The sequence below is a fragment of the Zeus faber genome, assembly GCF_960531495.2.
Source record: "Zeus faber genome assembly, chromosome: 17".
NCBI lineage: Eukaryota > Metazoa > Chordata > Actinopteri > Zeiformes > Zeidae > Zeus > Zeus faber.
Window position 1 is genome coordinate 11,447,819 of NC_137204.1, and position 13,965 is coordinate 11,461,783.

General features: G+C 39.2%; 1 protein-coding gene across 1 annotated transcript in view; it reads right to left on the reverse strand.

The window, feature by feature from the left end:
* Positions 1 to 425: 425 nt before the first annotated feature.
* Positions 426 to 13,965, reverse strand: part of gfra2b (GDNF family receptor alpha 2b) — a gene marked incomplete at both ends in the record, with an annotated part of 75,109 nt that continues 61,569 nt past the window's right edge. Inside the window, 5 exons of the mRNA XM_080017596.1 lie at positions 426 to 566; positions 1,109 to 1,156; positions 6,907 to 7,091; positions 8,291 to 8,431; positions 8,693 to 8,802. Coding sequence (XP_079873722.1) covers positions 426 to 566; positions 1,109 to 1,156; positions 6,907 to 7,091; positions 8,291 to 8,431; positions 8,693 to 8,802 — 625 coding nt within the window. The remainder of the gene's footprint in view (positions 567 to 1,108; positions 1,157 to 6,906; positions 7,092 to 8,290; positions 8,432 to 8,692; positions 8,803 to 13,965) is intronic.

A 13,965-nucleotide genomic window follows, 5' to 3' on the forward strand; every position in this document is an offset into this window, starting at 1 on the left:
CTCCATATATGTCTTATGAGTGTGTATCCACTCAAGCCAGGCAATTTCGGCCTCTCTGAGAGAAAGCTGTGGTTGAACAAAACGTCTCTTGTGGAGCTTCTCAGGATTCACACGCAGGGTTGTCATGACAACAATCCCCAAAAATGAATCCACAGATGTCTTTGCTGTCAGTCCCATTTGTCAAATAGGGCCGTCCGTGATGGCTGACATCTTCTGGCTGGCAGCGGCGGATGATAAGATATCTCCCGTGATTTGTTCTTGTGTTCTGCGGGTGGTCTAGCTGTTCGAGGAGAGTGTGTGTGTGTGTGTGTGTGTGTGTGTGTGTGTGTGTGTGTGTGTGTGTGTGTGTGTGTGTGTGTGTGTTTGTGTGTGTGTGTGTGTGTGTGTGTGTGTGTGTGTGTGTGTGTATTGTTTGTTTCTTTACTCTACAGGGTCTCGAGTAGCGACTTAGCCAGAATGGACGCACACACGGCGAGGCCTATGTGAGGCGGTGCCGGCCCTGTTTGCCCTCCGCCATTTGCCTCCACAGTGATTTGGGATTCTATGGAGCCCCGGGCCAACAGCGTCTAAGTGTACAGGAGAATGGAGGCAGAAAGGGAGGAAGGAAGGAGGGAAGGAAGAGGCATGGGGAAAAGGGTAGTGGTAGAATGTGTCATTCGACGCTGTGAATGAATGGTATTTTTACAAAACTTCTAACTACAGGTACTCCTCACTTAATGACCGAGTTCCGTTCCTAGGACCAGTTCGCTAGAAAAATTGGTCGATAAGCGAGGACCCGTGTTATTTCACGGTAAGGGAGCGTGGCCATTGCGAACGCGAGAGGAGTGAATACTGACAGACTGCGGGAATGGGACTGAGAACGGTGATGCGCGATGAGATGCTTGATGCCGCGACACAGCGCAGTGTATTGTACAATACAGACTGGTTAGAGAGCTGGATGTAAGTCCAAACGGTCGTTAAACAGGTAGGTCGTTAAGTAAGGAGTAGCTGTACATTAGTTTTTACCAAGGTACTAGACACACACACACACACAGACACACACACAGACACACACAAACAAGCACACTCACGGACATACAGATACAGTGCTCCAGTGCTAGATCCTCACCTCTTCACACTCAAACTCATCCGAGGAGATGCACTTCTGTTCTCCATCCTGTAGGGAAAGCATGTTTTTAAAACAGATCATAATTTTTTTTTCTTCCTTTTAGTGACCTTATAATAATGAGAATCAATTGGATGATTGATCCTGACCTATATAATCCCAACATACATAATACATAAATTATTATAATATTAATAATAATAATAATAATAATAACAATAATAATAATTATGATGATAATCGTATTTTTCTTTCGGCTGCTCTGTTAGGGGTCGCCACAGCGGATCATCTGCCTCAAATACCTTCTGTTCTGCGGATCTTATATTTATTATTATTATTATTATTATTATTATTATTATTATTATTTAATTTTTTTATTTTATTTTATTTTTTAAATTATTATTATTATTATTATTCTCCTTGGCATTTTTCAAGCTAAAAGTGTCTCGAATAGGAGAACTGCTGATTTATTAAATTGTTACTGCCATTACTACTACTACTACTACTATTACTATTCCTACTACTAGTAATAATAACAATACAAATAAAAACAATAATAATAATGATAATAATCTTATTTTCTTCTTCGTTGGGCTGCTCCTGTTAGGGGTCGCCAAAGCGGATCACCTGCCTCCAATACCTTCTGTTCTGCGCATCTTCCTCCCTTACACCAACCGCCTGCATGTCCTCCCTCACCACATCCATAAACAAACTAAATAATAAATACTAAATAAAAATGATGATAATAAAAAAAAAAAATAATAATAATAATAATAATAACAATAAACATTGTGATAATAATAATAATAATAATAATAATAATAATAATAATAATAATGATAATAATAATCATAATATAGCTGAAGGCAGCAATTCACAGGATCTAGGGTAGTCGGCACTTTGTTAAAGTTCAATGTGTTCCAGTGGTCAGGTGGCCGTGTTTTGTAACTGCAGAAGTTAATTCGTTCTGGCCTGGTTATAGTGTCACAGTCACAGTTGCAGCTGTGGGTGGGTTTCCTACGCCGCAAATAACCGTGGTTATCATTCTGAAGTAGGGCATTCATTTTAGTCAAAATTGTGATCCAGATAATTTATCCAGATTATTAATCAATTTTGGGGAACAATTATTTCATTAGACTTTGTAGATCAACAGAAAACTGCCTTCACAATAATAATGTATTTTATAAACCTGTAAATAAACTAAGGTAAGTGATTTAACTGACTTTAATTGTAGAGGATTTATAATGACGTCTAAAACATTATTTATTAAACAAGTTACATTTTTGGGTTTCCCTTGAATGTAGCATCGGCTGACGTAATAACGCAGTGACCCAAGATTTTCAAGTCCTGGTGACATGCTGAATGAATGAATAAATTACTAATACAAGCCGATACACTTCTTGTGTGTTATGACTTTATCCTAAAAATTACGATGTAGCTGTCTACTACCTGTAGTCCACAGAGTCCTGCCTCATGGTGCTGTGGAAGGAAATCACTCTGTGTGGAAGTTCCCAACAACACGGTTCCATTCAAACGAATTAAATACTGCATGTGCCTCAGAGACATTTCATCAACTTTTTAAGCTTTTGGGACAAAAATAATTCAGACACGTTGCTCTGGAGCTGCAAGCAAACTCCATGTATGAGGACACATACATGGAATATGGTTGTGGTGTGGGGATAGTGTGGTTGACCAGCCGTGACCTGGATCGAGGTAATTAGGGACCCCGGTCAGAGTGGTTGCATACCTGTTGCTCGTTGGTTGGTCTAACAAGCAACAGGTTAGAACCCCGATCTCCACACTCCACACACTCAGGATAGGAGCCCTGTCATGACACCTGTCTATCTGCTTCTGGCTAATTCAACTGGCAAACTCTCTTCAATAAACTGGTGTTTACAACCCACTGTCTTCTGTGTCTCTGTGCCGGAGGTCCTTGAACATACCACCTGGGAGGCGGGTGGTAGGAAAACTATCACACTGGTGCCTGAACAGGGACTTTCTGGCACGGGGAAGGGACACACAAGGGCCGTCCAAAGACGCCCTGGATCCACCAGGCTGTCCAGCTGAGAACCAGGGGAGAAGCAGGCGCATCAACCACCACAGCTGGCAGCTAGCTACTCCACCCAGCAGCCACTGCAGGGAACATCCAGCAGCCAAGCAGCCAGACCACCCCTCCAATCAGCCCCCGCAACAGCCAAGACCGGCCACGCCTTCACCAGCCAACACAGCAGCTCAAGGTCCCACGCTCCAGAAGAGAGGAGGGGAGTCTGCATCTTCGCTTTAGGGGAAGAAAGTCGGTCGACCATGGTGTTCCGGGTAAGCAGGTCCTCTGGAAGGGGACCAGTTAATTTTTTTTGGACATTTGTTCGTTTAAGGTACGGCAACTCTGTTTCATAGTCTGGTGTTTTTATTATTTAAGGTAAAGGAACCCTGTGTCAGAGTATGTCATTTAGGTATAGTAACTCTAGGTCAGAGTCTATGTTTTAAGTATAGTAACCCAATATCAGTCTGTATTTTAGGCATTTTTTTTTCTTCTGTTCTCTGCTTAGTGGGGGTGGGGGTAGGCTTCGGCCAGGTATTCTCCCTGGCCTCAGTTTGATGTCGGTGGTAGTGTATGTGGTGTGGGGATTGTGTGGTTGAGCAGCCACACAGTCAGAGTGGCTGCAAACCTGTTGGCCGTTGGTTGGTCTAATGAGCAAGAGGTTAAAGCCCCCATCCCCACAAAAACTAAGGATAGGAGCCCTGTCATGACACCTGTCTATCTGCTCCTGGCTAATTCCAACTGGCCAACTCTCTTCAATAAACTGGTATTTACAACCCACCGTCTTCTGTGTCTCTGTGCCAGAGGGCCCTGAAAATGCCACCTGGGTGGCGTGTGATAGGCAAAACTGTGACAATGGTTTTGGACAGTTTTTGACTCCTACAGTTTGTATGTTACAACTGGCTCGAATATGGAGGGACATGGCACCGGGTTAGATGCCAACAGAATGCATTTATATTTACAAAAAGGGCAAAACAGATAGAATATCAATCTAAACACCCGGTCATCTTCAAGCAGGTAAGGTGATGTACACCCACACTCACACACGTGCAGTTTGTAGGCTTACAGAGCGAATGAGTCCACACTACGTAGCTCGCACATTGCAAATGTGCGTTCGAAGGCACAACCTGCACATATATAGAAAATTGGATGAAAATATCACAAAACGTGTTACTCCACAAACTCATCACGCTTCACCGCCCAACCGGAAGTTTTTGAACCTTGGCGTGTGGGCAATGCACACATTTTCTGTTACACCTAAATCCGGGGTCAAGCGGTTGTCCTGTTCCAGTCACTTTTAGCTCGAAAAATGCCAAGGAGAATAATAATAGTAATAATTGTATTAATAATAATAATAATAATAATAATAATAATAATAATAATAATAATAATAATAATTGTATTATTATTATTATTATTATTATTATTATTATTATTATAAACATATAAACCTGACCAATAACGAGGGATGGACCCCTAATAATAATGATAATAATAATGATAATAATAATAATTATAATAATAATAATAATAATTATTATTATTATTATTATTATTATAAACATATAAACCCGACCAATAACGAGGGATGGACCCCTAATAATAATAATAATAATAATAATAATAATAATAATAATAATAATAATAATAATAATAATAATAATTCCTCTCTCATATCTGTTGTTGTGTCACTGATGATATACTCATAGTTGTTGGATAGTCTTTGATTAATGCATGAATACATTGTGAGAAGGAAAATTCAGGACAGTAATCCTCCCTAGCTGTGGTGATGTCAGATTTAACTTATACAGTATGTTAAAGCGATGCTAATTTAAAAAAAATTATATACTTAATGCACACACGCGCACACCGATATGCACAAACACAGAATCTCTGGCTTCACATTTATCTGCGTCTTACATCAGCCTCTTCGTCAGAGCCTCATTAGCGTATCTCCTCCTGCTGCCGGCATAGAATGGCCTATCAGATCTTATCATTTCAATGGGAACGCTTTTCGGAGACGGTAAATAATTGAGAGCAGAAAATCGGGCCTCAAAACGGTTGCATTCTGGAAAATTTACCATTTTGTCAGATAGATACATTGTGGTTGCACAGGCACAAATCTAACTGCCTATAATCTATAGTACACAAAGACGCATGCAAAGACATCAATTGTGCATTATCCAGTACATGGACACTTGTGTATAAATATCTATGCATGTACGGAGAGACAGATATATATATATATATATATATATATATATATATATATATATATATATATATATATATATATATATATATATATCATATATCAGAAATCATACACACACACACACACACACACATGCAAACACACACACACACACACACACACACATTAGGGCATATTTTTCTTCAGTAGGTATCCTGTGAAAATACTTGACTGAGTATGTTAACTCTGGAAACTAGCTCTTGTGTTGCAGGATCCAGCCAGAATAGCAGCTCTGTGTTCAACGGAGCAAGCTCACGTTTCTCACAGAAAGTCAAAACTATTAAGTTAAAACTATTATTTTGGAGATTCGGTAATTGACAGTTGTTCAATTTTCCGACTCTACTTTTGTTTGATTCAGTTGGTTTAGTAAGTAAGAAAGTACATTTTCAATAATCAACAGATTGGACTGATCTGATCTGTACAGGGAGATTGCAGAAGGGTGGGGCTAAAACACTCAAAGTCACCTTTTTGACTTAAGATTGGAGCGAGGGACAGATAAGAGGCCTAGACTGGTGGATCTGAGTGACCGATTGGAGGAGTAGGGGGTCAGCAGCTCAGAAATATACAACTTGGTTGGTTCCATTCATCACTTTTCCCCCGGCCTTAGAAAACATGTATAAACTGTTACACGATGCAGAGGGTAATAGAGAATAGTAAAATAATGAACTTCGTGCACTCCAAACTATTTTCACCGTTTTGATTTTTATGAATAAAACATCTCTTTCTGGCTTTCTAGTTCCTCTTATATCCATTTTATGGATTTTTTAGTTTTACACCTCATTATACATTATTATAATATGATATATTATAATATAATTTTAAATCCCAACACCTTAGCCTGATATGCATTTCTTTGTTGTGTTGCCATTTTCCATGTAATATTTAACAGGGTTATTTTTACAGCACCATGTCCATACTCGTGTATGTGGACACCTTTGTGGACCATGTGTCTCTGTCCTTTACTCTTTGCTTAGTATTATTTCTCCTGTAAAGATAAGATGTATTACCTTCACCCCCCCCCCCCCCCGGCCCCCCCCGCACACCGAAACAGAATACAAAGTATTTTGAAGTGTGCTTTGTTCGGCATGAGGTCCCCTCTACATGGTAAAGTATCTGTTGAGTGCGTTGAGTACAGAGCAATTGGGCGAGAGGTCTCCTATTGCAGTCAAAGTGTCAGAGCATTCAATAATTCATCCCCTAAACGTCTTACATAATGTATAGCCATTTATAATGCCTCTTAACCCCCACCCTTGCACCCCCACGCCCTACATAATAGATGACTTGCCTTGACTTGACTTACACTTGTGTGCGATTAAAAAGAAGGGATGGACTGCAATTTTTTTTTTTTTTTATAGAACTTGTAATTACAGTTAAGCTCTCTGTTTACAAAAGGATGCCTGCCTGGAAGCCTTTTTTTACATTATTATTGTATTGCACTGAGAACTTTCAGAAGGTCTTTATCCACTTTTACTTGGGGAGGAATGGCATGGGCATATAAAGACGCACCTGGAGGTTGGCACAAGTGGAGAACACACAGGCACCGTCCATGGGCTTGATGGCGTTGCCTCGCTGAGAAGGGATGGGTTTGGAGATGATGGGCGGCTGGATGGGAGGAAAGTATGTAGCTGGAAGTTCCGTTATAGGGAGAGTTGCTCCCTCTGTGCCATATCCAAACGCCTGGATAGCATTTTCTGCGGTGGCAAAAGCAATGGATGGAAAAGGTAACAGAGGTTATATTGATACTGTATGTTTACATGGTTGCATACAGTACAATAGAATGCACAGTGTTGAGGGAATGATGTAATAGCCAAAAAAGTGTAAAAAAAAATCAAAATATATTTTAGATTTTAGATTGTTTGAATTAGCCACTCTTTGCCGTGATGACAGCTTTACACATTCTAGGTATTCTATTCCTCAATCACAAGCTTCATGAGGAATTCACCTGGAATGCTTTTCAGTATCACTCCAAAATATAGGTGTGCCTTGTTAAAAGATAATACTATAATTCCAAATGTTTTATTTCATAGTTTTGATATATTCACTAATATTCTACAATGTAGAAAATAGTAAAAATAAAGAGAAATGCTAAATGAGTAGGTGTGTCTAAACTTCTGCTGCATATAATCATATAATAATATATATATATATATATATATATATATATATAATATTTAGAGAAAGGTTACAGTATCTGAGCAATTAAAAAAAAATAGCCACACTGAGCTTTATATATATATATATATATATATATATATATATAAAGTAAATATACAGCCATAATCTCCATGTTTTTGTGATCAGCATGTTTGCTGAGATCCATCTTTACAACAACTGTGCGCAGCCTACAGGGAGTGTGCTAAGCTGTCAACTGAAGGGGTGGGGTGAGAGCGCTGTCAGCAATAACATAACAGGGATTTGTGAAACACACACACACACACACACACACACATACACACACACAAACACACACACATATATATTTATATATATATATATATATATATATATACATTTACAATGTTGTCAATTGATGTGATATTGGTGAGGAAAAGGTCTGCATACAGAAACAACAAATAAACGTTACGGCAATGCAGGCAGTTTATACTGTTGAACAATAGCTGACGCTCAGTGTGGCTATTTTTTTTTCATTGCTCAAATACTGTAACTTTTCATTAAATTTTCTGTGACAAATGAGCTATTTGAGTGATATATATATCACTCAAATAGTTATTTTGTCACAGAAAATATAATCTCATATAATCTTTAATTCCCATGTACTTATTGTCCAAACACACGCACGCACGCGTGTGCACACACAAACACACACACACACACACACACACACACACACACACACACACACACACACACACACACACAGCAAACTCACTGAGGCAGGTGTTGTGTGTGAAATCCCTGTGGAAAGCCTCACACTGGAGCTCATGGTTTCCAGTGCCCCGGCAGGTACACCACAAGCTTAGGGTGATGTTGGAAGGACTGCTGTCGCTGTAGTTAGGGGTTACATCCAAGCCTGAGCCCAGAGGACAGGACAAAGGACAGGGACATAGGGAACATTTGGGGGCAGAGGGGTAATGATGTGGAGAAATAAAAATACGATTGGCACACAAATTGGGGATTTTCAGAGAAATTCATTCAATTGCAAGCATTTCAGCTGTCTAATTGACTAAGCTTACAGAAATAGATTTTAAAGGATGATAGTTCATGCACAACCGGGATTACAATCTACAAGAGTATTCTTAATCATGAAGCATGTCTTGTTTTTTGAGCTTACCAATCAGGCCAACGTAGGCCAAGAGGCAGCCATGGTAATTGTCATGTGGGCAGCCAGTGACAGAATGAGGCGTTACCTGGCAATTCATATGGAAATCAGCCAGCCTAGACCTACAAAGCAAGCAGAATATCCGTAAAACATTTCTCTAAAGTAACAATGAAATAAATCACACAATGAGGTTGCAGCCACCAGAATTTCCTGGATAGCCATGTTGTTATGTGAAAATCAGACTAATGGGTTTTTTGTGCCAAAAGAAAACTCTGGTTCTTAGAGCATTGCTCACAAATATACAGTATTATAGGGATGTATTGCTACGTCTATTCTCCTGCATGAGTCTACAGTTGCTTATAAGGTTGGTGCACATAACAGAGAAAGAAAAATACCATTATGCGTAATAAGGAATGACATGCAACCAATTATGGTTGCATGTCATTCCTTATTACCAATTGGATTTGGAAGAAAATAAATCATTATTTCAAAGTTTTTATGTCTTGACAATGCTCCCTTTGTGTATTTTCCTCTTTCTTAAAGTCTTTCTCAAATGAATTTGGTAATTTGCATTTTGTTTTTGCTTTACTTACGCTAACTCAACATTGTGCCTGGACTAAGTTGCTGTAGAAGGGTAAGCAGTTTAAGTAAATGATTGAATCGAGGGATGAAGTATGACTAAGAATTGAAGATGAAGCATTATTGGGCACATTATGTCATGATAAATAACTTAAATAACTTTACTTAAAGTTACTTCTGCTTGTTGGGCTTAGCGGTAGGCTTCAGTTTGAGTCATTCTTTTTAAAAATTTGAAACATTTGGGGAAATTAATCGGTCTAAATAAACAGGCACACAACAGCATGAACAGGATATAGTAATAGCTTCAATGTATGTCATAAATGTTAAAGTTATTTCTAATGTAATAAAAACAATACAATTTTTACATAAGAGTAAATGGTTGCAGGGGCTAGGAGCTTAAAAACTCAGTGGAGTTACTCCTTGCTGCAAATGGGATAAGAAATATGTAGACTACTGTATGAATTAATCATGTTCCCATTATTTGAAATTGTTTTACATATATGGTGTGACATATTTACTTTTTTATTCAGCCAACAATAACTTTAGTAACCCAGTTCCGTCTTTAACAATAACCGCTATGGCCAGCAAGCTGTCTGGCTTAGACCAGTCAGATATCGTTGACACAGTGTATGCTATTCGGCTTTTTCGCAGCTTTGTATGAATGATGGTGTTTTATTTCCATACATTTAACAACTTCAAAATCTTTAGTTAAACTGTATGTAAATAGTCGCACCACACAGACACACCCATCCACACAGTCACAAACACACACACACCCACACGGACATGCAAGACTAACAACAGTTAGTATGTTGGGTAGTTAGTATGTTAGTATATAGGTATAGAGGACTCAAGAACCATAACATAAGGGTGTTTTTATTTTGCAGATCTTCAGAAGATCTGTATGTTCCTTCTGTAGATCTATCCTCTTGGAAATATTAGATTGGGAGGCTTCCCCGAATTGCTTTCTCTGACTGACCTTGTATACTTTCATGCAGGATATCAAATTAATAACATTTTGCAGCCCCATTCAGTATGAAACTTAAAACTAGTAATCAGAAGAGAACCCAGATGCAGACACCAGAGGCAGGGAAAAGTTTGAAAAGTAGGAACTAAGATCTTTAATGAGACTTGCATAGGTAAAAATATGCACAGAGTAGTAGTCTCTTGATGAGGTGTTAACTGGAACTATATATGATCAGAAGACTGTTAGTTAGCAATCAGAGTAACAGAGAGCAGGGCATAAATATTAAAACATTAGGGGATAATGAGCTCATGGCGAACAGCTAGTGTGGGGGGAAGGTGGAACCACAGACGATGTCAGCTGGCTAGGTGAAAAACTGGTAGAAGGAAAAGTAGACAAAAGTTTGAGACAAACAAACAGAGGGCACTAGAAACAGCAAGTTCCATACAGTATAGGTGGCGTGACCGTTGACAAGTCTGGGAAGTGGAAGTGACATGAGGCAGGCAGGATAGCTTTAAGAGCCCAAGAAAATGGAGTGGACCATGAGGTGAGTGCAGTTAAAGGTGTTGTCAAGGTGCAACCAACAATGAAGCGACAGTAGAAGTTGTCAGTAGAAGTTGGGCCTTAGCAGAGTCCATTTTGACATGTCCCTCAAAGATATGTCCCAAGAAAGAGACCATCTTAACCTAAAACTCACGTCTCCACCTTCACTAGCAGGTTATCCAGAAACCATTGGAGAACCCGGTAGATACTCCTGAGGGGATCTTGAAGAAATTAGGTTGTGATCCAAGTAAATGAAGATGAAACGGCCATGGAGCGTGCCATTCACTAATACTTCAAAAATAGCAGAGGCATTGGAAGGCCAGATTGTATCACAAATTACTCATAGTGGCCAGTGGGTGTGTTAAATACTGTCTGGACCCCATCTCCCTTTGTGTATGTGCATGAGCAGGTACGCACTTTGCAGGTCTAGCTTGGTGAAAATGAGCAGTCCCTGGAGCAGTTTCAAGGCTGAGGAAATCAAATACATGGGCTACTGGTTCTTTACCATGGTGGACTGAGTGAATTGCCCTTTTTATCAACAAAATAAGTGAGTGATCTCTCAATATACTGGTCTATAGGGCAGAAGCGAATCGGGTAGGATGGCACAGTCGTAAGCGAAACAAGGAGGTAGCCTTGTGGGGCTCTGTTTATTGAAAACCTTTAATCCTTCCATTTGGCTAACCAATCTATATCAATAAATCTATACCAATCTCTCAATATATAATCAAATGGTTATAAACAGAGCAACAATTGGACCATGCTTTTCTGACCATGTCAGGATTTATCAATATCTGATTTTCCATTCCTTATTGAATCTATATGGTTCAATATCAAAATTGGAATTCAAAAAACTTCTCTCCATCTCCAAACAAATTCACTCCAATTTGGCACAACCCAGATTTTATGGTTAAAAACAAAGCAATAATTTTATGTAAGGAATTACTCATCTGGAACACATGTTTAAAGACAATTCATTTATATCTTTCCCAATCCTAACCCAGAGATATGATATACATGGTCAAAGTTCCCTGCAATTCCTTTAACTGTAGCAGTCTCTAAAAGTAAAAATTGAATTAACGAACCACGTCCTCCAACTACCTCTGATGATTGAACATCTTACTCATAATATGAGTAAGATGTTCAATTACCTATATTATAGGTACCTATATTAGGTACCTATATTATTATAGGTACAGGCTGACCGCAGGTGTCTCAGCATCCTGTGTCCGAGAGAAGACTCTCCCAGCCGGGTCCGACCAATCAGCACCGGCTGTGCCGTCACAGCAAGCCATTTGTATGTGTCTGTTTTTAATAGTATTTCTGGTTTTGTTGGCTGGTATAATTTGGAGAATGATAGAAGAAAGAGTAAGGCAAGAATAATAACAATATAAATTCTGAAGAGGTGTTGGGTGGGGAGGAGTAACGCACCCTCTCTGGATCGCCATGTTTGTTACAGACTGGGGTAAACCTGGCCGGTAGGAGTCGACGCTTCTCATCCTGCATTTTGGTATCTTAGACAAATGAGTTTGTTCTACGGGAGACCTAATCTTCTGGGGAACAAATGAGCAACTATATGAGTCTTTGAAGCCATACCAGGGATAAATAGCATTAAAGCTATCTGACCCCTGGGAAAGCTGAATAAGAACAAAATTAGGTGGGTTTGTTAGGGTGAGCGTCAGATCTGTTTGAACCAACTTAATCACAAATAAATTCAAATAATAAATAACAGAAGACTTAAAATTGGTGGAAAGAAATAAAAGGGAACTAATGGGAATACTAGGGTTAAGAAAAAAAAAAGCTTTGAACCTTTAATAAGGTTTTTTGGGAAAAAAAAATGTTTTCACTCAGAAGGGGGAAATGGAAAAAAAAGGTGGGGGCTTTTGATTCTGTGAGAATTTGGTTGGGGAGACTGTTGACAAAACAAACTCTGGGAGCGGTGCCGGTAAGCAGAAGCTCTAAATTCTTGTTTGGATTATTGTATAAGCAGGAGAGGCACAGTTCAGAGAATACAGAACAGAGAATTATTAAGCACTATATAAATAATGGAAACGAAAATTGTCAACCGCTGTCGGGATATTAACAAAACAACACCCTCTATTAACAAAAGAGATCCATGAATGCTCCAAAAAAAATTGAATAAAAGAACAAAGAATAATCCTACCCCATGGCAGGTGGAAGGAACATTTGACATTGATGTGTGTGTGGAGATGGACATCTTGATAAAGAATCACAAGTCCAAGGAAAAAAACAAAGACAGAGAGGAAAAAAGGAAAAGAGAATTACATGTGCTAACATTATTTAAAAGATAGGGAGACAAAATTAGAAGCACCAAAAAAAATATATCACGGACATGATAGATAAAAAAGCAAAAAACAAAGCCCCCCCCCACTTCGCACAAATGCCAATAAAAGTATTTACTGTGTTAGGAAACTACAAATTACACTCAGAAAATCAAACACGAAGTCTGTACCCTGACAAAGAAGAGTTACGGGAACAATGTGAATGTTTTGGGGGCGAGCTGGAGGGAAATACATTTAATCTGAGGAATGGAAAAATTTACAAAAGAAAGCCAAAAGTAATAAAAGGGGGGTCAACAAGATACCATAGACATGTCAAGGAACAAATTAAGGATGGAGAAGTAAGAGAAGGCGATGAAAGTGACATAGAGGATCTCGAAAGTGCTGAAGAAGGGAACAGACAATATTTTGGAGAAGAAAAAGAGGAATGCAAACAAGAGGGGAAAAAAACAGTTGGAAATTCAACTCAGAGAAGCGGAGATGGAATTAAATGAAACCCTCACACAGATGTGTGACCTCAAAGGGCAGTTGAAGGCACAGCAAAGAAGGAACTTCAAACTAATCAGAGAAGGGAGGTGGAAGTGAGGCAGCTGACACGATCTCGGCAAACATTGAATATGGTAGCAGAAATCGTAATTATAATCCAGGGGGATCCATGGATTTGGCAAGAAAATTATTTCTGCATCAGGCCTAGTATAACCCTAAGTGGTAAGGCTTCCAGAAGTCTCTGAATGTTCAGACCAAACCTAGAATTTGAACGACGAAATGATGGCTTCTGTGCCTGCTAACCTATGGTCACAACATGACATGGACGTCGTATTAACTAAATCCGCACAACCCGTTGAAATCAAGCTTTAAACAGGCTGTAGGGTACCATGGAAAATGCGGTACCGCCTTAAACC